The sequence below is a fragment of the Engraulis encrasicolus genome, chromosome 22 (assembly GCF_034702125.1).
Source record: "Engraulis encrasicolus isolate BLACKSEA-1 chromosome 22, IST_EnEncr_1.0, whole genome shotgun sequence".
Classification (NCBI taxonomy): domain Eukaryota; kingdom Metazoa; phylum Chordata; class Actinopteri; order Clupeiformes; family Engraulidae; genus Engraulis; species Engraulis encrasicolus.
Window position 1 is genome coordinate 25,275,943 of NC_085878.1, and position 25,502 is coordinate 25,301,444.

Genomic DNA, 25,502 nt, shown 5'->3' on the forward strand with positions numbered 1-25,502 from the left:
AAAAAAAACATTAGTCAACAATATTGAGCAGAAGCACCGACCACTTCTAAGCCAGGCTTAACCTAGCTTAACTTGACTTAACCTGGACACTAAACGCAAAACCATGCAGGAAAGAATGGAATGTTGAAAATCCATTCCTTTCATGCATTTTGTAGGTTGCATTGAATTGGGGTGTGCAGACCGAAACGGTCGGATGAGATACGTGTGATGATATTAGAAATGTGAAATATGCTTCATTTAGTCCGGGAGGATGTTGACATTGACTTTGAGTTCATGGATAGGGTAATGTAATGGATATCTATTCCAGCATCTCTGTCCTCCCAGCACTAAAATTAGGCATACATGGGATGTCCTAGAACAGGCTCTTGAGGTAAATAATGAATAAATAAAATATTCTTTTCAAAATCTGACTTTTACTCCTCATTGATATATATATTTTTTACATGGCAGGTAATGTTTATTTTTCTTTGTAGCTGTGAGGTCATGTCAAAGACATGTGATCCTTAAAAATGATTAGGTTGTCTTTACACAAAGTCTTCATTTTAAAGGAGACCTGTTATTTATTGCTGCTGTCTTGACTCACAGGGAGGAAAGCCTTTAAAAGTCTTCCAGAGGTCAGTCTTTGAGGACAATGCTCACTAACACCGCAGTGCAGTGCCAGCGTTGATATGCCGAAGTTTCAGTCTAATAGGAAGCAGACAATTGCGTGAGGAACAGATTGCAGAAAAAAGCTTTTCAAACTAAAATACCTAATGATTTAGCCTCGTGATCGACACGGCACAATGAGTGAGTGCCACAGACTTTAAAGCTTAGAGGAGTAAAGAAAAAAAAATGTTAGTGAGGGTGAAACAAAACAGAGCAACGTTTCCACTTTAAAAAGTGCTGAGTTTGTATGAAGTGCAATCCCAGCACATCTGCCTGAGGTTAGCAGTACAGCTGTGGGGGAAAATGGCGGGGACACAACAGAGATGTGCTATTGTTTACAAGCCTCTTTGTGTCTCTCTCCCCTGATGCCATCCCCCTTATTTCCCCCTTGGAGCCCACGTGTGTCAACCCACGTGACGTGCTGTTTCTCTCTTCCTCACCCTGCATGTATGTAACATGTGGTGGTGCGTCAAGATGGATATTCAGGGGTCATGTGGGGTTAACCTGGAACACTGAGGCCACCAAAGGAGTTTGGTTGTAAGCAACTGGACTTCTTTTTGGAGTGCATTTTGCTTACAACTAAGGGCCTTCGGGAAAACATGACCTGGATGAGTTAGACTCTTATGACAGACACTTCGACTCCCCTTTTTGGGTTCCCATAGTAGTTGCTGGATGGTTACGTGTTTGCTACGAGGCAAGACCTGGGTCAGTGCCTACAGAGGAAAATCTCTGAAAATAAATTGTGATCAGCTTCTGGCATAACCCTTGCAGGGTGGGCTGCCTTTCTTGCTCTCAATCAGCGCGCTGGAAACCAGACCTGTCCCTCTGGGATCAGTGGCTGGCTGGACGCAGTGTGGCTCATTCACTCCTTATTTAAATAGTTTACCAAACGCTGACACGGAGCAGGCTCCCTGATATTGCGGCGGCGCTGTAGTTGTCTGGTACAACAATGAAGCATGTGTTGTGTTTTGACTTCAGATTATTGATGTTCTTTAGGCTTCTGATTGGATAATTTAGCATTCCTTTGCGTTGATTTGTAGCAATTTCTTGGGCCTTTTCTGTTGTGCAGTGAGTAGTCCACATTGAGTAATATGCAGACTGGAGACATTAGTCTTGAAACTGACATGACAGGGATTTGTTAAGTAGGCAAGTGCATCTACTAAAGAGCACCGGAAATCTCTGTTTCCGCTTGTTTAGATTGCAAATAGTTGTCTAGAGGTACTTTTAAAAGACTCAACAAACTAAAAAAAAGAAAGAAAGAAAGAAAGAAAACCAGAAAGCGAGAAAGAAAAGTCATTTTCATAGTGAGTCATAGGGTGTTTGATTTGGAATGGCTTTCACAGAAGCACAGGAGAAAGGCACGTCTATAAAAGCACCCTACTGGGACCAAGACAGTCGCTCTTATGCCTCACTGACCCTTTCAACAACACTGAAGTCATTCTGGAGGTCTGAGCGCAGTAGTTCCCAACCTTTTTTGGCCTGAGACCCCATTTTGACTTCCCAGATATCTGGGGACGCACGGCAACACACATTACAAATAAATGTACAGATATTTATTCAAGCTTAAGCCACAACCACAATCTTAAATAGTTGTTATGTTATATTTGTTAGCAATGTTACATTCATTAGAAATATTTATCGATACTCATGATACCACTAGTCATTTCAGGCAACCCCACATGGGGTCCCGACCCCTTTGCGTGTCTAGCTTTTCTCCAGCACCCCCCACCCCACCCCTCTAGCTCTGAAAAACAAGGTCTGTATAGGACAACGAGGGGGTGAACCACTCAACACTCACCGACTTCCTGTGTTGGTCGTATAGGGGTGCGAGACGTGACGTTGAGGCAGACGATAGCTGACATGCAGGTCACGTCCTTGCCACCCCTTCGACAGTCCTTGTTGAAAATGTTGACTTTGCTAGGTTCAAATCTCACTCCTGCATGGATTCGGACCACACTGCGGGACCTGTGGGACATATGTATATGCATGTCTAAAATGTATAGTATACTATGACCACATTTCTCTCTCAGAGAGAGTATTCAAAGTTGAGCAGAGCAAAACATTGTTTCAGATGCCACTTGAGCAATGCATTTGAAAGAAATCTTCAAGTATTCCTTCCAAAATTTGCCTTTGTTTACACAAGAGACAAAAAGATTGAGCAAAGGTTTGCAGACGTTGGTTAGGTTGCTAGGAGACTTGGGTTACTTTGAGCTGACTGACTGCTTCTTTGGCCAGAGCTGCTGGCATATCATGTGAATATTTTAGGAAATGTGGTGAAATGGTGAGTTAGATATTCTCACCACAGAAGCACTGCTGCACCGAGAGATCCGACTGATAAATCCACAAGCCCATCTCCATTGATGTCCATCTTTCCATGGATGCTGCGGCCAAAGTACTGTAGGCCATTAGCCAGTTGTGCTGCCCCAATTCTCTGCGCGAGTAAAGGAAACGCATACATGGCATTAGCATTGCAGTTTGCTCAGATGAATTAACCAATTAAGTTGCTGTGAATGAATGGCTAAAGAGTGAGCTTTGTACAACATGCAGTTGTATTGATCATGCTACCCTTCCTTGACTTGTCAGTGTTTGAAGCATTTTTTGTTCAGCCCTTTCCAATATCTTAGTCAACCCATGCGCCCCAGATAGCAGGCTAGGGTCTTAGAAAGGACTGATCAAAACAATGCAGACTCTCCATATACTGACAAGTCAAGGGTAGTGTGAGGAGTACAGCTGCTTGTTGAAATAGGACGGAATTAGGGCTGTAACGATATTGTATCGAACTGAGATATCGTGATACACAGAGTCATGATACTGTATCGCGATACAAGGAGGCAGTATCATGATACGCCCTTTTAACATTTTGGTACTCATCATCCCAGAAAACAACCACGATATGAAGGGATAATGCTTCCAAGCATCATAATTATTATATAGAAACTTTATTAAAATTATTAGTAGCCTCTTGTAACCTATTCTACCTATAAACTGTCATAGTTTTTATTCATAAAGTTTATAATGTAGGCAAATGTGAAATCGTGGGGTGTATCGAACCATAGGTCATGAATCGTGATACAAATCGAATCGTGAGTTGAGTGTATCGTTACAGCCCTAGACGGAATTCATGCACACACATAGCTGAAAACAAGCATCACCTGTTTGTATTTGCGAAGTATCCTGTTCCGTTGGCTGTAAAATACATAAATGGCACCCCGGTGGTTGTCCTCCAGTGGAGCGCTGATCACCACGTCATTGTACCCGTCTCCGTTAAGGTCAGGCACAGGGGCCAGCGCTGACCCAAAGCGGGCGTTTTGCCCCTGGTCTTGGACTTCCAGAGACCCCTCTAACACAAACCGGGTCTGGTGGGGTGAGAGAAGTGCAACCGGACTGGACTGGTTAGAGATAGAATCAAAGTCTTCAGTGTGACCAATGAAGAATAATGTCAAGTACACACGGATATATTGCTGCATGCTAGAGGGTTTAGCTGGAAAGTATCTGTTAAGTAAGTGTGACTAATATACCAAACAAAATAAAAAACAGAATCTCCTATGCCGTTAGGGAGAGACAATCCTTACTGTCAGATGAAGGAACATCATGTCTCTGCTACCTTAACTCTCTCTCTCTCTCTCTATCAGATGGCTTAAGTTACTGTTTGAAATTCTTTCCCACAAGGACAAATAGCAAATGAAAGACAAAACCCACAGTAGTTCACTTGTATTCTAAATCAGCCAAAACCTCATTTTCAAATTCCATTGTTTTCTTTAGACGAACTCCTGCCCTGAAGACATCTGTTTTAAAAAGTAGCCAACATCAGGCCTCCCATGTGCTCATGGTCAAGCAATTGAAGAGTTTTTTTGGTCTTTTTTTGAACAGCGACTGAGACTGTGCAAGAACTTTGCGATCAGATACCCCGACAATGATGTGAAGTAAGCTTGAAAGCATTCGCAAAGTTTTTAAGGGTAATTAGCCTTAGTTCCTGGAATGTTTTAGGAAAAGGTGCGTTGGGTTTCTCGAGCAAGCCGCAGCTGTGTCATCTATTGTGTCAAGCTCACACACATCATCTACAGACGTTTTTACCCTCCATTTCGGTTTTGTGATATACGGCGGCGGGACAAGTAAGGGAAGGGGCAAAATGAGCTCACTTGTTTTTTCAGCCATCCTTAAGGAGTAAGGAGTGAAAGGGGAGGATTATTCCACCACTCTGTGGAGTGTGCACTGAGCTCTCAGCGCCAACTAGATAGCAAGCAAGCAAGAAAGAAAGCAAGGACAGGGAGGGAGGACCAGGTCCATTGTAGGACTTTTATTTAAACCACATGGTGTCCTGTCTAGAGTCTCCCAAGATGGCCACTCTGTGGATGGTCCAATTACAGCCAACTGGCCAGTCCCCTATACAAGTCTGTCTGCCTTATTCACAAGGTGTTAAGTCTGGGCTGAGACTGAGACTGGGTTGAGGAGGGGCGAGTGGGGGAGAGTAGCTTTAAATGTTTAAGTTTAAATAGAATACTTTATTGATTGGTATTTCCATGGAGCTACAAGAGTTAGCGCCGAGGCTGTTTTGGGGAAAGGCCTAATAAAACCTGCTGGAGAGAGGGGGCCTGGCTGCCTGCACTGTCTTTCTAATGAACAGAACTTTTTTTTGTGTTTTTTCTCTCAAGCGGTTTCCACCTATTAGGACCTTTCATCCACGAGCAGCAAGTAATTAGCTTTGAAGGGGTAAATGTTTTCCTACTGAGTTCACCATGCACTTGTAGTGTAGTGTGGTGTTGTTAATGAAGGCACGCCTTATTCTATTTAATGCGTGATGGCAGGTGCCCTGTGTCTCGCACTTGGAGCAGGTTGGATTAATCAGTACGTACAGTTATACACTGGAGTCAGTTCACTTACAGTTTTGTTTAGTAAAAAGTTAATGGAGATGGTGCTTTTTTTTTCTTACAGCCGAACGTGAAAAATGTCAGCTGTCATGAAATAATATATTGAACAGATCTCATTAAATGTGTAGCTACAGTATTTCGTATGACATGTAAATGTGTGTTATATATACATCACCAATCCAAATGAAGATTTTTGTGGTCAAAGAGTTAAATAGTTGGATCTGGAGGTTACAAGTTCAACCCAGTTACCACTACAAAAAATGTGGGTGGGGGTGGGGGAGTCACTATGTTATAGAATACAGTACATATATTCCTAAAGTGGGTAGCGAAGGGGAGTAGAGTTGGCCCCGCCAGGTCTCACACCCCGGCATTCTGGGTAGTAAACTGGGGCTCTGAACGCTACACTTTTCCGCAATCTTTTTTCTCTGACATGATTAACAGAAATATTAATAATGCACGCGTCCTGTTTGGCACTGTGGAAAAGCTAGCAAGGCCCCCAAATCAAATGCCCTCTGAGTTCCTCTCAGTCAGCAAATGCAATGAGTTTGCATCCTTTTTCAAAGGTAAGATTGAAAAAATACGTACAAACATACTCACACATGTGCAACCGACCCAAGATTCGGACCAACTTGTTACGGTGAAGTTAAATCCTAACCTCATGAGAAATTTTAATTTAGTTGATGTGGACATTCTTAATAGAACGGTACAAAGTCTTAGCTCCTCTACATCTGACTTAGATATTCTACCAACAGCCTTCTTCAAATCCATCTTACACCTAATATCACCAGATGTACTTCAGATCATCAACACCTCACTACAAACAGGCATATTCCCAGGCTGTCTGAAAGAAGCAGTTGTGAAACCCTTACTGAAAAAGAACAACCTGGATGCACTGGTACTAAACAACTATAGGCCCATATCCAATCTACCATTTATGGGTAAAATAATAGAGAAAATTGTTTTTAACCAATTAACTGCCTTTTTAATGTCTAATAGCTATTTTGATAAGTTTCAATCTGGTTTCCGTGCCTACCACAGCACTGAAACAGCTCTTATCAAAGTTATGAATGACATAAGATTGAATTCTGATGCTGGCAAATCATCCGTCTTGGTACTTCTTGATTTGAGTGCTGCTTTCGATACAGTTAATCATTCTATACTACTACATAGACTGGAACTCTGGGTTGGTTTTACGGGCATAGTGATCGACTGGTTAAAATCGTACTTACAACAAAGAAGTTTTTTTGTCGCCATTGGAAGACATACTTCATCACCAATGTCTCTGGATTGTGGGGTCCCCCTCCATTCTGGGACCACTACTGTTCAATCTGTATATGTTGCCACTGGGACACATTATCGAGAATAACTCCATAAATTACCATAGCTATGCGGATGATACCCAGCTCTACTTATCTATGTCCCCCAATGACTACACCCCCCTTGAATCACTCTATCATTGCATGGACCAAATTAACAAATGGATGTCTCACAATTTCCTCCAGCTGAACACAGAAAAAACTGAAGTAATTATATTTGGGAAAAGAGAGGAGAGACAAAAGATTGCTACTATCCTTGAAACGAAGGGACTGAAACCAAGGGAAACAGTTAAAAATCTTGGGGTCCTCATTGACAGTGACCTAAATTTCAACAGTCACATGAAAGCTATTACTAAGTCTGCATTCTATCACATAAAAAACGTCTCTAAATTTAGGGGCCTGATGTCTAAACATGATCTGGAGAAGCTAATACATGCCTTCATTTCTAGTAAAGTCGATTACTGTAACAGTCTGTTTACTGGCCTCCCAAATAAGACCATTAAACAGCTTCAACTGGTACAAAATGCAGCTGCAAGGGTTCTTACAAAGACAAGGAAGTTTGACCACATTACTCCAATTTTAAGATCGCTGCATTGGCTCCCAGTAAGCTACAGAATTGATTTTAAGGCAATGCTACTTGTATTTAAATCATTAAATGGAATGGGACCCACATATCTACTGGATATGTTTCAGCTGTATGCACCGGCCAGGTCACTAAGGTCAACGGAGAAGAATTTGCTGGTGATTCCAAAAGTCAAAACAAAATGTGGAGAGGCAGCCTTTAGCTTCTATGCTTCAAAGCTTTGGAGCCAGCTTCCAGATGACGTAAAAAATGCACCTACTATTGATAGCTTTAAATCTAGACTCAAGACAAAGCTGTTCTCAGATGCTTTCTTAAATTATTGAATGAAAAGACGGTAAAATAAGAGAAGTAAATTAGTAAAATAAGAATTGTTTTTCAAGGTTTTATGTTTATTTATGTTTTATTTTATTATTATTTTTACCTTATGTTTTATCTTAATGTTTTAAATGTTTTTTTGACTCTAATTCATTTCCCTGTTTTCCTTTCATTTACATTTGTTAACTTTGTGAAGCACATTGAGTTGCACCTGTGTATGAAATGCGCTATATAAATAAACTTGCCTTGCCTTGCCTTGCCTTGCCTTACACTAAAGAGCCAGGCTCGTTGGCGTGACAGTCAGATCGCACCCACGGGCAACAAGCCTAGTGATGGTCACTCCATCACAAAGTGTTACTGCAAAAGTGTGCAATGGCTTCCACACTGCCCAGGTGATCTGTCTGCACTCATTTCACAGTGAGCTTACCTCAGTTGGACCAAAAGATAGTTATATTATTTCGAATCTAATGAGTTCTAATGATTAAAATAATTTAATTAAAACATTTATATCAAATATAAGGCACGAGGGGGAAGGATAAGAAATAAACAATAAGAAATAACTGTTTGGCCAATGTGTAATAGTGATGATAGTCATGTACTTTCTTTGGAAACAGTTAGTCGCAAGAAAAGGAGGAATGATGTGTTACGAAGCCATTTCCAGTCTAGAGCCGTGTGTAAATCAACTTTTTTTTTAGCAGAAGACAGACCATCGTTTTCCTAGAAACGAGGATGCAGAAAAGGCAGACGCATGTGTGACTCAATGGTGATAGTAAATGGTTCTCGTCTTTCTTCCTTCTGAAGTCGAGCTCCCCAAGTTTCCCCCTATACCCATCCCTTGTGATACCCTCATTCCACACAGCAACACACAGTCATGCAACACGTCCTCTCACCTGCTCTGTCACACAGTATATATGTTTTCCTGTAATGTACGGTAGGAAAATATGACGCATTGAGTGACTCAATGATAGCAAATGGGTACCGTTTTCCCGTCTGATGTCAAGAAGTCCATCTCTTCTTTTGTGGGGCCCTCATCCCACACAGTAATAACCATATAATAATGCATTTCAAGTTTTACATAGCGCTTCTCTCAACAGTGTTCTTCTACATTGCCAAGAGTTGGCAAGATAGCAGTTACATCCTTCTGAAACTGTAATTTGTAAGCATATCTAGGCAGCATTTGGATGATACACAATCATGTAACACGTCCGCTCACCTGCTCCGTCACACGGTATATATAGACTTTTCCTTTCTCCCAGCCGCCGCTGAAGAACATGGGGGCGCCCACAAGGAGGTTGTCTGTCACACCATCTCCATCAATGTCCACGGGAGCAATCTCACTGCCGTAGTAGGAACCTATCTGTAAAACAAAAAATCAACGGCACTTACATCACATCCCCAAACTAAAAAAACGCACAAGGCAGAGGACGCTTTTTTACTTACAGAAGTAAAGTGTGGTGACTATGGCACTTGGTGAAAAAAGCAAGTGAGAAAAATGTGTTACACTGTCCTCTCGAAAATCTTTGAGGTATAACAGTGGCTTTTATGTACAGTCTTTAATAGGAAGAAGTGAGATAGTTACCGGATTCACAAGACAAAGGAGGCACTATAAAGTCAGTTTCCAGTCTAAACTCAATGTGATGGATATACTTTGGCTTTGTAAGGCACAGTGGGGGGATACAGTTATTTGTGTTGTGACAGTATAAAACCCCATGACACCCCCCTTCCCCCTTCTCCTCCCCGCCCTTCATCATCCAGGTGTGTTCCCCATGTTGCTTTTTCCTTCTTCTGTCATTTTATGTTCCGTTAAACAGCCATAAAGCTGAGTCCAATGATCACCCCGCCAAAGAATGTGAAAGTCTGTCCCCCGGCTGTTGTTGTTTTTGTCTGTGGTGTTAAGAACTTGTTTGATTCTCGTTCCTCTTCTTTCCCCAAATGGTGGGGGCTGACTGTGTGGCAATTTAGGCACTCTGCTTTGAATTACCAAAATGGCAAGCACATGGGGTTGGGGTTGTCCCAGCAATGTCTGCCTTTGGCTTTTTGGGAGAACACATCTGCAGCAATAGGTACTTGTACACACACCTCAGTCATTTTCACACCTTGCGTTTGTGACCTAGATCCTTGCCTTTGGTTGTAGGGAGAAAACATCTGCCAACCCTCACTTTGTCACTGACAATGATTTGCTATGATCAGACAACATTTGGGACTTAGAAATAATTTCAGCCACCTGGTATTCTTTATTCTTTATTCCACTAGATGATGTGAAAAGAAGGGTAAGTTAAGTGTGTGTGTGTGTGTGTGTGTGTGTGTGTGTGTGTGTGTGTGTGTGTGTGTGTGTGTGTGTGTGTGTGTGTGTGTGTGTGTGTGTGTGTGTGTGTGTGTGTATTTTGTGTGTGTGTGTGTGCACCCGCACCCGTTCAACTTTGCAATGCATGGATTTGTGTGTCTGCCTCAGTGTGCAGCACACATGTTTGTCTGTGGTTGTGTTTTCTTGTGGTGCATGTTTATGAGATAGGAAGTAGGAAGTAAGACGTTCTCTACCTGTTGTCCCTTAAGCGAGTGCAGTATCGTGAGGTTGCCTTCATTTGTCAGCGTAAACACAATGACCTTGCCAGTGTGGTTGAACCTCGGAGCTCCGGCCACGTACAGCTGACCGTTTCTGGCAGACACCACCGAGGTCACGGTGTAGCCTGTCAAGCATGGATGAAAACAAAAAAAAAATCACTCACGGTTCCTCTACTGTACATTGCCAAGAGTTAGCAAGATGGCAATTACATCCTTCTGACCGTGTCATTTGTAACCTTATCTGTTATACAGCGTTCGGAATCACACATCACAATTACACAATGCGCAATATCCCCTTTTTTTGGTCACGGTGCAAATGACACCCATCACACCATAACGTTCACATCCTTTTGGGTTTTTGTCTTACTCACTGGAAGTGGTGTGAGGAAAACAATCCGTTCATTATGTTGGGTGGGGTGATCTTTGCTGTCCGCCTATACTGAACTGCAGCAAAATTTCGGCTTCCTTAAATCAGTCCCTAACTGGCAAAAGATGCAATAGTACATCTGCAATTGCTGAACCGCAATCAGTCCTCTCTCTCTCTCTCTCTCTCTCTCTCTCTCTCTCTCTCTCTCTCTCTCTCTCTCTCTCTCTCTCTCTCTCTCTCTCTCCACTCCGGCTGGCACAGTCTCTCTCTCCCCACGCTTATTAAGTGAGCGCAACCAGATTCGTGCCTGTGCCTCTGCCTCCGGCCGGGCTGCATAATGAGTCTGGAATAGTCTTCCGTCATCAGCAGCAGCAGGCATCAGACAGCAGGCAACAGGCAGTACAGGGCCCTGATGGGAAATGGGAAAAGCAGAGTCCCGGTGGACCGGGGATGTGGGGGATAGGGATACCCAGTGGAACGTTTATGGATAGGGCCACAGCAGCAGCGGTGGCGTCAAACCACAAGGGCTGCAATGCAATGCGCTTGCCACATGCTCGTCCGGGAGACAGAGAGAGAGAGAGAGAGAGAGAGAGAGAGAGAGAGAGAGAGAGAGAGAGAGAGAGAGAGATGAAAAAAGAAGGGCGTGTTGCTTGATAAGCAGTTGGTAAGGAGGTGTGCTGCTCCTTTCAACCAAACTTCCTACTCAGACAGACCCTCTGCTTCCCTTTTAATTGTCATCCCATTTCCTATTCCCATCCCTTTCCTCTTCATTTCACACCTTGATATCCCACAGCAGACGACAGGATGTCAGTTTGTCTGGGAAGATCCTCATACATCAAGGCCATTCGGAGAGAGAGAGAGACAGTAGACTGTACAGTAGCTCTCAGTTTCCCTAACAACGGGCCCAACAACAATCCATTTGAATGAAGGTTGCACCTTCAAACTCCAAAAAGAAGCCCAGCACTTTACAAGTTAACTCTTGACTAATGGCTGTATATACGTACTGTATATATAATATAAAGTCATTTCTTTTGAGAAAGGAAGGCAGTTTTATTACCAAGGTATGCGCCATGATTTTTCAGCTCCTCAGGGAACTCCTTTGAGTACGAAGACTTCGGCGGGATCACTTTCCCCTGGCGCGTCTCCTTCAAGACTGCCCCATTCCAGTCATAGGCCCCCGGTGCACCGACTAGGATTCCATCCTGCCAATGAAATGAAGTGAAAGGGCACAGACATGATTAGAAAACCTTTGAATGTCCACGTCCAGACTACTATGTCTGCAATTCTTTCTGAGTAGCTTTCCCCTTTCTTTGTCACTTACATTTGTATGTCACAAATGAATTTGGAATTTGTGCTTTGCTTTACCTTGAAGTATTTCAAAAGGTCCTTGATACCTCTTGGCCAGGGCATGGAAGTGAACCACCTGTCCCAACTAACCGGGTCCAGAACACAGGCCTCATTTCCTCACTAATTAGACAGACTATAGTGGGCCAATTACGAACTTAATTAGTTGATTGAACTATTTGAGTTGGGAGCGGGGCACTGTGCAGCAGCGGCCATTTGTGTTAAAGTTCAACTTATGCTACTGCATTGCAGCAGTTTATTCTCAAAGTGAATGAAAAAGATCATTGAAATGCATTCCGTGCTGTGACGCCATATTCTTGCACCCGAATATGCTCTGATTATAATGCAGTAGCTGATAATTAAACTTCACATTACATTACACTTAGCTGATGCTTTTATCATTAGTGACTTACAGTTATTTCATGGTATTGGTTAAAGTCCCTGGAGTAATGTGTGGTGAGGTGCCTTGCTCAAGGGCACTTCAGCTGGATGGAGGTGTAGGGAGAGGTAAGGGTGGGATTCAAACTTGCAACCCTCTGACCTTAAGACCCCCCGCCCCCCCCCCAACCACTTGGCCATGGCTGCCTTCTGCCTTGATGTGCGATGAAGTCATTGGGTCTGTCCTGTCAGGAACCTGTTAGCTTTAGACAGCAAAACATTTTCCAGCAGCCACCACAAATGGCACAAATGGAATTTCGTCAAAAAAGTCTTTGAATCTCTTTGGAAAAAGGATACAAGCGCAATGCACGGATGAGTTATCCGCTCACTACAGCGAAGGAAAATACAGTAAAAGAAGTCAAAAAGACCTTCTCTGGGGAAAAGATTATTTGTTTGGTGGTGGACCCGTTACTATGGTACCATTTCTCCAACCAGCTCAGTACTAGAGGCCAAAGTACTTTTTTTACAGTGTGTCTAAGGACAGGATCCGGCCTGAACTGCACCCCTTGCTGGGTGGCACGCATATGTCAAAGTCTACCCTGTTGCATAAGCACAGCAAGGGTCATAGCATCTTTAGAGCAACATACATAATTGCATGAGTTTGCAGGGCTCAGTAAGCAATCATGGCACTAAGCGGTGCAGCAATGCAGTTTATTTTGGATGCTTTAGTTATCGGTAAAGAAAAGTTCACGAGTTCAATGAAACCGGCCTGCGTTTACTACCCATTAAAATGAATGCTACATAAAGCAAGGCAGTAAAAAAGGTGAACCTTTGCTGCTTTTGGACCAATTAGATTTTGACAGACGTGTGCATTGCCAAAAGGCATCAACAGTTCGGCAGAGCCTAAACACCTCATAGATTTAGACCAAATAAATTACCCTCGTATTAAAAAATGAATGAAAGAGGCCGAATAAATTACGGTAAGTAGAAAGCAAATAAAATAAAATGTAAAACTTGTTGGGGAATTGGAACTTCTGAGTATGTGACAGGAGACGTTTTTCAAGCTGGCAGAGCTTGCCTCCAGCTAAAACCATCTGTGCTTCTGGGATGGCTTTCCCTTAAAGCCCTCAAATACTTTCCAAAATGTTATCCTGCTTTCAACACTCAGGTTGCCTTTGTTGATCAAGTACTATCCCAGGCATGCAATATTCCAAGAGATGAAATTTCCAGTCATCAACCCCGCCATCTGCAAAATTTACCCCATCGCTCCTCCTCTCTCTCTTTCTAAACGGAGACATAATATGTTATACTCCAAAAAAGCAGGTTATACTTAGACTGTCCCAGGCAGGGGGAAATCAAAGCTGTTACATCAGCACTGGATTTGAAAGGCAGACTGTGCGATCGGTGTCTGCTCCTCAGGTACAGTTTGGAAATGGAGCGTTTTGGCCAGACTACTGCGGATGACTGTCCAGCTGTGTCAGACACCAAGCCAACATTCCTCATGATATCAGCGCTTTAGCAAACAACTGTGCATGAGAGAGAGAGAGGGGGGAGGGGGGAAGAGTGGAGGGGAATGGTGCAGGAATTGGGGGACAAGTCGGGGGGAGGGAGTAATCTTTCCACATTTCCTAAAAGTCTGTCAGGCCCTCACGACAAGATTCGTCCCGAGAGGAAGACAGTGTCTCATTCACGTTTTTTTGGAGGGAGGATACAGATGCATGCAACACTAAATCACAATGACCCGACTCGAGCAGAGTGCAGCAGAGCAGAGCAAGAGTCTGGATTGGAGCTGCCTGGCAGGTCCAGAGGAGACAAAACGAAAGAAAGTGCTCAGGGAACAAAACAATCAAACTACATGACAAGGGCGACGGCGAAGCGGCTCACCTCGACAACGTGCGTGGAAAAGCCTGCCTGAGACATCTGGAGGGCAAATGTTGTCCCGTTCTCACTGGTTCCTGCAGAGAGAGAGAGAGAGAGAGAGAGCAAGAGAGAAAGAGAGAGAAAGAGAGAGAGAATGGAGGGTAAAGACTTTTCTTGAAAGCATTTTTTTTTTTGCAGATCTGCAGTTCAATGGAGAGCAATCATGAAGTCATGGACCAAGAGTTATAGCTCAGGATTATCAACTTGTTCAAAGAACTGTGAAAGCACAAATGATTTGCTTGAGCGAGATTTACAGCCCTGCGCAATGTAACCAAAAGAACAAAAAGAAATTCTCAGTCTTCAGATTTTACAGTGTTGGATATGTGTTGCAGAAGGCCCCTTCAGTTTCAATTGGGGTCCACAGTGGCCAATTCTCAACCAGGGGTATGGTATACACAGGCACACTGTAGGGAGCACGTGGAAAAATGAATAATAACAAATGTATGGAGCATAGTCATAATGGGAAAGAGGAAGAGATATAGTGTATGGGTGAGGGGGTACTCATAGTATGATTAAAAAAGCCTTTAGGGGTGTCCAACACAAAAAGTTTGGGAAACACTGGCCTAATAGGTAGGGACCTTGCCTTTAGGCTGAAAGGTGGCATGTTTGACTCCTGTACCAATAGGAAGAAGGAAGGTCTCCTCCACCCACATCCATGGGTTAAATGCCCTTGAGCAAGGCAACACACTGCTCTGGGGACAATAAATAATAACCTGCCGGCACCTACAGTAAATAACTGTAATTTAGCTGCAATCCTGTACCTTCCAAGCTAAAGATTCGATCTCCAAGGGCATCCACAATGTCCTTCAGGGCTGCCTCATCCGTCACATTGAAGAAGTGCTTATCATCCGGGTCACTTGCGATGTATTTAATCTCATTTAGGAAGGCCTCTGGATTAATTCCTCGACGGTTGTAGTAGCCAAGGACCTGGATAGAAATAGAAGCAAGACATCAGTTTGTGTCCCATGCCTGTTCCATGCCCTACGAGCATAGTGCATCTTGGTGAAAGTGACTCATTGCTCATACACCCTTCCCTTAAAGCCCACACTAACCAAGTCTTTTAAAATCAAAGCTGTTTTTGGAGGGCTAAATGCTAGATTTGAAACCCGCACTTATTGTGACTTAGAAGTTTCCAATGAAGTCAGCATCACTTTGACCTCAAAGCATCTCTGTCCAAGGGCGCATGTCTATTTTCAAATAGGCAACCTCATTATCAGCTTAGTCTAAGGGGGCATGTCACAGGGGAACAAGGCAGAAGAAGTTTGTTGCATCATGAAGTTCATGCAGAAATTTTTAGTCCATGTGAATCGAGAACAGAAAGGGGACGGAAAATGCACTGACTGACTGATCTGTTGAAAGAATATGCCATTGATTCATATACCCGCCAACTCTCAATACTTTCCCCTCAGTTTTTTTTCAACAACATGCTTTATCCAACCACATGGCACAAAGTATCATTCCTCGTGAGAGGTGGGGAAAAGGCAAAAAAGGAAACTCACGGCAATAGCGTAGCGCGTTATGCCATCCTTCTCGCTGTCCTCAATAACCTGCTGCAAGTCAGGGCTGTCATGAGACTCTCCATCTGTGATCACAATCATCACTTTCTTAGCTCCACGCCGGCCTCCCTTCTTGAATGCCTGTGTCCTAGGGAAGTGGAAAAGACGCAGTGGAATGCACTTGAGGCCCAGAATGCTAAAGGCCTGAACATAAATTGCACTCTCTTTAACGTGAATTCATCCAGCGAGTCACTTTTGCTCGTCCAACAACTACAACCATCAAATACTGTAGAATTAACGTGAACGATAAACGTTTAACGGCAGATATGCTCCTTTTGGAAGTACACCCCGTGGCGTTGACAGCACTAACCAAAGTCTGCTCCAGTGAGTCGAGCAACAGGTGCACTGAAATTGCGAAAATGGTCTGATAAGGTGAATGTTTATATATGTATATTTTATGGGGGCTATTTTTGTAATACAGCGAAGAGAGACAGGAAATGAGTGGGGAGAGATAGACATGGGGAAGGATTGGGACATGACCCCGGTGCAATGGCATGGCACCTTAGCCCAGTGAGTCACAGCGCCTTCATAAGTTCAAGATTTGGGATTTTGATGGTTTTTCTTACCGTGCTTCGTTGATACCTAGGGCCGTGTTCGTCTCCTCTCCACCACGCTGCTGTATCCTTCGCGCTGCCCTCACCACATCCTCGACTGACTTGAAGTCACTCAAGCTGAACTCATGCACGACCTTCTCACCATACTGCACCACACCAACCTGGAGAAGAAAAAGGTGCAACATTTATTTTTGGATGAAATCCACATAATCATAGAAATAGGAGAAGAATGTTCAAAAGGCATGGGGTTCTTATCCACAGCCAATGTCCAGGTGCTAGTGACACGTAGTCTGTCATGAAAATGGGGTAAATCACAGAATGCTGGCTGACTGTTGATTTACTAGATGTTTATTCTGGTGCAGCGGTAGCAAAACATGTTGGTCACCAAAATAAACATCCAGTAAATCAAAGTCTACCAGTGTGTCACATCTGCGAAAAGAAAGTCTTTTTGCATGTATTTAAATGACAAATAGCCTACTTGAATTTGTCCTGGTCCAACATAGAATTTCTGCAGGATATTGATGAGGAAGTCCTGAACCTCAACCCAGGGGTAGATGGAGTTGGACCCATCCAGGACAATGACAATGTCCATGTATGTTTCACACCCTAGGAGAGACACATACAGTTGAGAAACAAATGTATTTATTTATTTGTTAACTATTGTTTAACGTTTACTGAAAAACCCTTTGCGCAGAGCCGCTTTCACCTTATTGTTTTACGTCACTAAAATGGTCATGAACGAATCTTAATCTGTTTCTCAATACTCTCCTATGCCATAGAAGTGATAGGCTACGGTTTTATTTTTCCGGCAGATAGTGAATGCGCTGTTGAGCCCATCTGCAGAGGCTATCTCTGTGTTCATCACTCTGTAAACACTGCGGTTACACTATCTTTCATTTCTACATCATTCAAAAGGTGCTACAATTAACCACAGTACAGCCAAAGATTTTCTTAAGTAGATCAAGATACATCATCTTGATTCATTTCTGGGATCCATTTCTTATCAGGTAAACGCCCCTTTAGGAGACCAACGAGTTTGAGAATAAATTACGCCCCTAGAGAGTACATGTGTGGAAATGAATCCTTGGATCACCGCAATTCCCTTAGCGCTGCATCTGGGATCCCTCAGCCCTTAGATGGCGATAGTGCACAATCCATGTTGCTGCCACCAAACGCAATGGACAGAGAAGAAGAAGGGGGGACAACGCCCCCTTAGGAGACCTGACTTTTGCACCAGGGCATCAGGATTTGGCTGATTAGCTTTGCCGATTAGCAAGGCACTTCCTCGTCGCAATTCCACCACCACTTCGCTCAAAGAGGATGGACACGATTGGTGGGTGCTCAAGTTTAGTGTTGGGCACACATACCTATACAGGTGTGTGGTTGGGCACCTCCATGCATCCAATGCCCATCTTCCATATATCTTTCTGGTCAATCGTAAGTCAGTCATTAACGTGGCACGTAATTGGCTGAGTAAACTGGTGGCGGAAACGACTCCATCTTTGAAGCTGAAAAATGTGTTCAATTTTGACTGAATTCACTAGCCTAGCATTTCCCATTGAAATGACTGGAGGCGGGACTTATTCACTCTCTCCAGTTCTTATACTACCTCCATGTTTAACACGTTGTTTTTGCATTGGGTGGGCGGGGTTTGGGATATCTTGGTTTGATGGAGTATCGTTGGTACAGCTATGCAGGGGTGTATTTCTCAAAAACATCTTGCTATTTGCAACGCAATTTCCCGTTGGCAACTACCCAAGTTGCTAACTGGCTAGCAACTACGCTTTCAAGAGACACACCCCAGTACATGAGTATAACAACACAACACAGAGTTTGTATCATCACAGTTGGTCAACTATATCGCCTTGGGGACTTACTTTGGAAAGCAGGGGCGATAGCTCGAGAAAACTTGAAGCTGGAGTTGACTCTGGAGCATATTCCAGTGCTGTAGTAGGAGCTGCCGCACTCATGGGCCCAGAGAGGACCACACGCCTGCACAACACACAGGTCAACAGGGTCATGGGTTAGAGGTCAGCGAAGGTCAAAGCTCTACACAATGGCCCAAACACACATTGACCTCCTAGTGCCCTGCAGCCAGCTACCGCATATCCATCACAATATAATGTTGGTATACACCAAGTTAGCTACAAATACACCGCATTTCACATTATTACGCAAATGACATTTTTTGCCGTTTTCCTAAATAATCAATAGAAATGACAGTTGTCATAATTTTCAAGTAATCGGCCATTAGAGTACAATTCAAAAGTTTTTGAATGAACCTTCCAATGATAACGGTATTTTTTTAAATAACAAAAAACTTAAAATGCCCAAAATGCTCTGTTCCAAATTATTACGCAAAACAGTTTTGTAGTGTTGTAATACAAATTTCTTTCTTTTTTTCCCATGTACATCAAAACAGTTGGCATTTGGTACCTTCTAAATTACATTTCGATGTTCAAAACTTGGTCATAAGCTGTAACTGGAATGCTGCGTTTAACATTGAAGTCAATGGCAGGGCATTGCATGGGAGTTATGGAAGCCTAGATATCCTTGATGCTTTGCTCTCAGCTGTTTTTGTTTGTTTGGTCTGGTGACCCACACTTCACTCTTCAATATACCCGTAGATTTCCATGCCACGTGTAGGTGCTTTGGAGGTGATGACATTCTAACTCACCAGACATAGCATCCCATTCATTTTCAATGGGGTTTTATGTCTGGTGCGTTAGAATGTCATCACCTCAAAAGCACCTAAACGTGGCATGGAAATCTACGGGTATATTGAAGAGTGAAGTGTGGGTCACCAGACCAAACAAACAAAAACAGCTGAGTGCAAAGCATTAAGGATATCTGGGCTTCCATAACTCCCATGCGATGCCCTGCCATTGACTTCAATGTTAAACGCAGCATTCCAGTTTAGTTTATTAGTTTATTAGGATCCCCATTAGCTGGGCGCAAACCCAGCTATTCTTCCTGGGGTCCAACAATAAAATCACACACAGTTAAAAGTTCTACACAAATCTGTACATTAATTTAAGCACCATACATTGAAAAGAAAGACAGAAAAAAGAAAAAAAAAACATTTAATATAAACATAAACATAAATTACTATAATAATGGTTTAAGACCTTGTGACAAACATCTCTACCTCTGCACTAACCTAGTTTATATATGATAGGCTCAGATGTTTTTTCACCTGTTTTTTAAAAACCACTTTACTATTCAATATAGTTAATTTGGTTGGCAAATTGTTCCATGCTTTAATTGATCTATATTCAACAGTGCGTAGAAATGCATTCGTATTGCTCTTTGGGATGCTCAGTCTCCCTGCTGCTGCATGCCTTGTGTTATATGTATGAATATCACAACTTTTACAGAGGAGATTATAGCGATTTAATGGCATTTTGTTGTGTAAAACTGCCCAGGTTGATGTTAGTAAAGAGACGTGAAGCCTTTCCTCCACTCTCAACCACTGTACAACTGAATGCATGTAAGTGATATTTGTTGTGTAGGAACATTTAAGAACAAGACGTGCTGCCTTGTTTTGGACTCGCTGAAGTTTAGCAAGGTGATCTTTGTTGGCATTTGACCACACAATAGTACAGTACTCCATCTGTGCTAAAACCAAAGAGCATACAATCCTTTTCCTTAGTTCTTGAGTGAGAAACTGGCCACCATGCCTGAGTAGTGCCAAGCCACTACTCATTTTCTTAACCATGTGGTCAATCTGTTTAGACCAGGACAGTCTGCTATCTATGATGACTCCAAGTAGCTTTACTTCCTTTACCTGTTCAATTTGTTCTTTGTTAATGCACAGATTAAGTGCTGGGTCACGACTCAATGAGTGACTAGAGCCAAAAACAATACTTTTGGTTTTAGATATATTGAGAACAAGTTTGTTTTGTTTTACCCATCTTTCTATTTTTTCTAGCACCCTGTTCAAAACTTGTGTCAGTTCAGCTGATGTTTTTGCAGATGTATAAATAGAAGTATCATCTGCATACATTACAACTTTTGCATTTTGTATCGCTGAAGGTAAATCATTTGTGAAAATAGAATACAACAAAGGTCCCAAACAACTGCCTTGCGGCACCCCACAGTCTACATTCACACTGCTTGAGAAACTACCATTAAAATATACCTTTTGGGATCTATTTGTCAGATAGCTATTTAACCAATTTAGTGCTGACTGTTTAAAACCATATCTCTCAAACTTTTGAAGTAACAGTCCATGATCAATGACATCAAATGCTGCAGTAAAATCTAGAAGGACAGCACCACAGATTTTTTTGTTATCGATTTCTTGCAGCCAGTCATCTGTCATTTGGGTTAATGCTGTACATGTTGAAAATCCTTTTCTGTAGGCATGTTGAAATTCTGTTAATAAATTATTCTCAGAAAAATAATGCTGAATTTGATTAAAAACTATTTTCTCAAATATTTTACTAAGTGCTGGAAGCAAACTTATTGGTCTGCTATTTGGTGGTGTAAAAGTTTTCTTTTTATCTTTAGGTAGTGGTATAATTTTTGCTTCCTTCCAGGCTTGGGGAAAAATGCAACTCTTTAAGCTAACATTAAATATGTGGCAAATGGGCTGGGAGATGTAACTCACTGCCATTTTCAGAAACTTACCATCTACGTTGTCAATGCCTGCTTGCTGGTCCTTGCAACATGAAGTAATTAACTTGCTCACTGTATCCTCCTCCACTTTGGCAAACTGAAAGCTACAAGATTGCTCCTTAATTAGTTGCCCTATCATAAGGTTGGAGTCATGACTCCCCCCTGATAATTGCTCTCTCCTTAGTTTAGCCACTTTGTTATGAAAATAATTATTTAGGTGATTGGCAATTTTTGTTGGGTTTGTGATGAATGTCCCATCATTCTCAATGAATGTTGGTTGTGTTGGTGTTTGGTTCCCCAACAAACTATTCAACGTTTTCCATAGTTTTTTCCCATCACTGCTAAATTTTCTTAACTGTGAAGTCAAGTGTGCTTTCTTTTTCTTCAGATTGAGTTTAGTAACAGAGTTTCTTAGTTTACAATATTTTCTTCTATCAGTTACACTCCTCGTCTTATTAGCTGTTGCCTTTGCCTCATTCCTCAGTGCCATCTGTTGTTTCAGTTCTTCGTCCATCCAAGGTGCGCCAGAAGTTCTTACGGTCATCTTTTTCACTGGCGCATGCTGGTCTATCACAGGCACAAACTTAGACATAAATACATTTAATGCTACATCTGGTTCCTCCTCCTTGAGTACACTTGACCAGTCTGTCTTACAAATGTCATTTAAGAAAGCCTCCTCAGAAAACCTTTTCATGATCCTAGTCAAAATGACTCTTGGCTTAGCCTTTGGTACATTTCCCTTTCTTGCAATAGCCACTAAGTTGTGGTCACTGTAGCCTACAGGAACTGAAATGGCCTTCGAATATAATTCTTTTCTATTGACATATATATGGTCAATACATGACGATGTTGTGATGCAGTTACTAAGACAAAGAGCTTATCACCAAGTATTGAACATTGAAATGTAATTTAGAAGGTACCAAATTCCAACTGTTTTGAGGTAAATGGGAAAAAAAGAAAGAAATTTGGATTACAACACTACAAAACTATTTTGCGTAATAATGTGGAACAGAGCATTTAAAGTTTTTTATTATTTAAAAAAATACCGTTATCATTGGAAGGTTCATTCAAAAACTTTTAAATTGTACTCTAATGGCTGATGACTTGAAAATTATGACGACTGTCATTTGTATTGATTATTTGGGGAAACAGCGAAAAATGTCATTTGCATAATAATGTGGAATGTGGTGTATTGTGTACAGGTAAATTATGTTAAATGTATGGAAAACTGGTTATTGGTTATATGCATCCCATATTCTTGCCTTAGAAATAAAACTGAAGAATGTAATCCACCAACTAATTACAGATGTTAATAGCCATGAACTGCCTCTCCATAATGCGCAGTCATTGCCTATACAGTCTAAAAAGCAAACAACTTTTTGACTTATGAATAAGCTTATTTGTTTGGTTAATCGTCATTGTTAGTTTATGTTTTACATATCAGATTGTATTTTTAGTACAGTATTTAAATGTCTACTGTTTCCTGTCATTTTCACTGACAGCAGGATCACACAACATAGTCTAGCAAGACAAAAATGCATCTCAAACAAACATGAGCATTTGTTCAACAGCTGTAGTGACTCAGAATTTAAAGACTCATGTCAACACTAAAACCTCAAATCTGATGTTTTAAATTATCACCCCCACCCCCTTTTTTTTTAACAAAGCATCTGCTTATTGTGATTTACAGAAGTTAGTTTCCACATTTGTAGTTCGTATGCGGTTGTTCGGCATTGTTTCGTGCCATTGTGCTATTACCAGCCAGCTGTGCTTATAAAGAGATCGAACAAATGAGATGGACAAATATCATGTCTGAATTCCCTCCACTCACCACAAAACTGTTGTCTTTTGGGTTGGAAGAAAGCGTCATTCCCAGCCTCATCTTGTCTTTCCGTTCAGACACGTTCGTCAAAGATATCCTTCCTTAATCAACAAAAGGGGCAGTCAGAAAATACTCAGAAAGGAAATACATTCTCACTGAAAGAGCCTCATTCACAGCTGACACCTGAAATACTACACTACTTGAATGCTCTCGAACACTTGGAATACTTCAAGTCAGTCCCCCCAGACATTACCCTGCCGGCTTTTGTTATAGATGAGCCAGAGCGGCCTTTCATGCTAAGCCAGCCTGTTTACGTTCCATGTAGTTCATGGCTCTCAAACAAATGCATTCTTCTCTCTGCATACAGTGCATATGCACCACACATGGCAGTGTGGATATAAGAATGTAAACTTTCAGCAGGTGAAATATTTGATATGTGCCAGTATAAGTAAAACAATGCTTTAGTGTTGTGCATGCATGCACATGCCTGCGTGCACGCACACACACACAGACACGCGCGCGCGCACACACACACACACACACACACACACACACACACACACACACACACACACACACACACACACACACACACACACACACACACACACACACAACCAGGCCCACAGTATGCTTTTACTTCTTCACGTCTCCCCTTTGAGTCCAAAGCACGTAGTACCAGCCTTTGCTCCAAGCCCACAATACCAGGCTACACACACACATCATGGCATGTAGTATTGCATGTATCTACGTGTATACCATATGTGCCAATCTCAGCTTCAGCAAGCAAGCCCTGCCATGTATTCCTTTTGCTCATTAGGAACAAGTGGTCCACAAAATGTTTGGACCATGCACGAAAGGGCTATTTGGCACGCTGGGAATGATGCCTTTGATATTTTCCTTCACACACACACACACACACACACACACACACACACACACACACACACACACACACACACACACACACACACACACACACACACACACTTGAAATTTCACACCCAACTAATGAGCGATGATGGTGTCGAATACGAACAAAATGCCTTTAAGGAAAAGCTGCTGTAGGAATTTATGAGAAATAAAGTACCGAGGTTGAGCTTGGTGCAGCTGCCATTGGATCGCTTGCTCAGTGGGCACTTGTAAACATCACCCGTCTGGTGAGGGCCATTAGTGTCCAATGGAGCGCCAACTAATAACCTAAAAGGGGAAAAAGACACAACATTATAACATGAAAGAAACTCAAGTGGTCACACAGAAACCGACTGACAGATATGTCAAGGCGGGATGTTGTCGCGTAACGGAAAGAAATAACCAGAAATTATAGAGACGGCTGACTGATGGAGCGCTGACGGATGAGTTATTAGAGGGTTGAAAGGGGATGTGAACACCACACACACACACACACACACACACACACACAAATTGGCTAAGAGTCAGCGCAGGTAGCAGCCAATGGGGTTGCTGTGCAGGCATCCGAGTAGTTAACATGTTCTTTATGGTGCATGTCCGTGACCTACAGCAGCGTGGCCAATGGCGAAGGTCATTCAGTATCCCAGCTGACCCAGAGTGGCGTTCACATAAACACCCCATAGCCCATAGCCCATAGCCCATAGACCACAGCTGTGTGGAGAGCAGGGGGTTGATGGAAGCTTTTTTTTAAACTTATTTAGGTTTTTTGTGTGTTTTGTGCCTTTATTATTGGATAGGACAGTATATAGAAGGCAGGATATAGTTGAGAGATGGAGTGATAGGGTAGGGTTGGGAAATGACCCAGGCCGGATTCAAACCTTGGTGCGTTGGCCATTTATTTGTATATGGTACGGCGTATCAGCGCAGTGTGCCACTGTGCCCCCCCTTGACGGAACCCTCTGATTGGACAGCTGTGTGGAGAGCGGGGACTGGCATATTGTAGGCTTCTGATTGGACATGAGACTTGGAGGGGTGAAAGGGTTTGAGCTGCAGTGCAGTCCCACTCCCACGTGCATGGTGCACATGGGAGAGTTAATTCATTCCATCGCGGCTATTTAAACACCCAGCAGAGGAGAAATTTTACCAGTCATCGAAGGCCGGCCGGCCGACCAATGGACGAGCCGACGGGGGGATTGCTATGCTGACAGTTATGCGGTGGATGAGGCATCAGGGAGATTTTTGCACAGTGACTAGATAGCTCCTTGGAGCACTAACAGCGCAAGCGGCCGGTCGACCTCACATCAGGTTTAGTCATCATGCCAGGTCGTCCTGCTCTCATAAATATCAGTGGGTTACCTAATACTATGCATGCAAAATACCGCAGTTTGGTCATCAGGGAATACTCAGCTCTGCCTAAAGGGATTAAATGTAAATGAGCAGAACAGGAGAAGTTGTGAAGCACGTTGAGCACATTGAGTTCTGTGCAGGAAATACACTGTATTGAAATGCAGATTGCAGTACTATTCAGCGTAGGTTATTGTTTTCCAGTTAAGTGTAATTTGAATACTTTTTTGTCAGAGTCCTCAGAGCTATTCAAATACGCTTATGCATTGCGCACACACAGCACTGAACAGGACATGCCTTTTCATTGTATTAGTTAACAGGAAATATGAGTGTTTAGTAGAAAGTTAAAGCGGAAAGTTTTGACGGGGAATCTAAGATCTTTGGTTACAGTCTTTG

The 25,502-nt window shown here is 42.6% G+C and overlaps 1 protein-coding gene across 2 annotated transcripts in view; it reads right to left on the reverse strand.

Annotated features, from left to right (window-relative positions):
• Positions 1–25,502, reverse strand: part of itga11a (integrin, alpha 11a) — a 67,594-nt gene that overhangs the window by 16,081 nt on the left and 26,011 nt on the right. Inside the window, exons 3-16 of one of the 2 annotated variants that reach the window (XM_063189011.1) lie at positions 23,941–24,050; positions 22,860–22,951; positions 18,286–18,400; positions 16,887–17,014; positions 16,421–16,569; positions 15,798–15,942; positions 15,060–15,225; positions 14,263–14,333; positions 11,714–11,858; positions 10,266–10,414; positions 8,941–9,084; positions 3,798–4,001; positions 2,946–3,076; positions 2,444–2,610 (exon numbers count right to left, since the gene is read on the reverse strand). In XM_063189011.1, coding sequence (XP_063045081.1) covers positions 2,444–2,610; positions 2,946–3,076; positions 3,798–4,001; positions 8,941–9,084; positions 10,266–10,414; positions 11,714–11,858; positions 14,263–14,333; positions 15,060–15,225; positions 15,798–15,942; positions 16,421–16,569; positions 16,887–17,014; positions 18,286–18,400; positions 22,860–22,951; positions 23,941–24,050 — 1,916 coding nt within the window. Of the gene's footprint in view, positions 1–2,443; positions 2,611–2,945; positions 3,077–3,797; positions 4,002–8,940; positions 9,085–10,265; positions 10,415–11,713; positions 11,859–14,262; positions 14,334–15,059; positions 15,226–15,797; positions 15,943–16,420; positions 16,570–16,886; positions 17,015–18,285; positions 18,401–22,859; positions 22,952–23,940; positions 24,051–25,502 lie in introns of those variants that run through there. The other variant, XM_063189012.1, reaches the window with a different exon arrangement.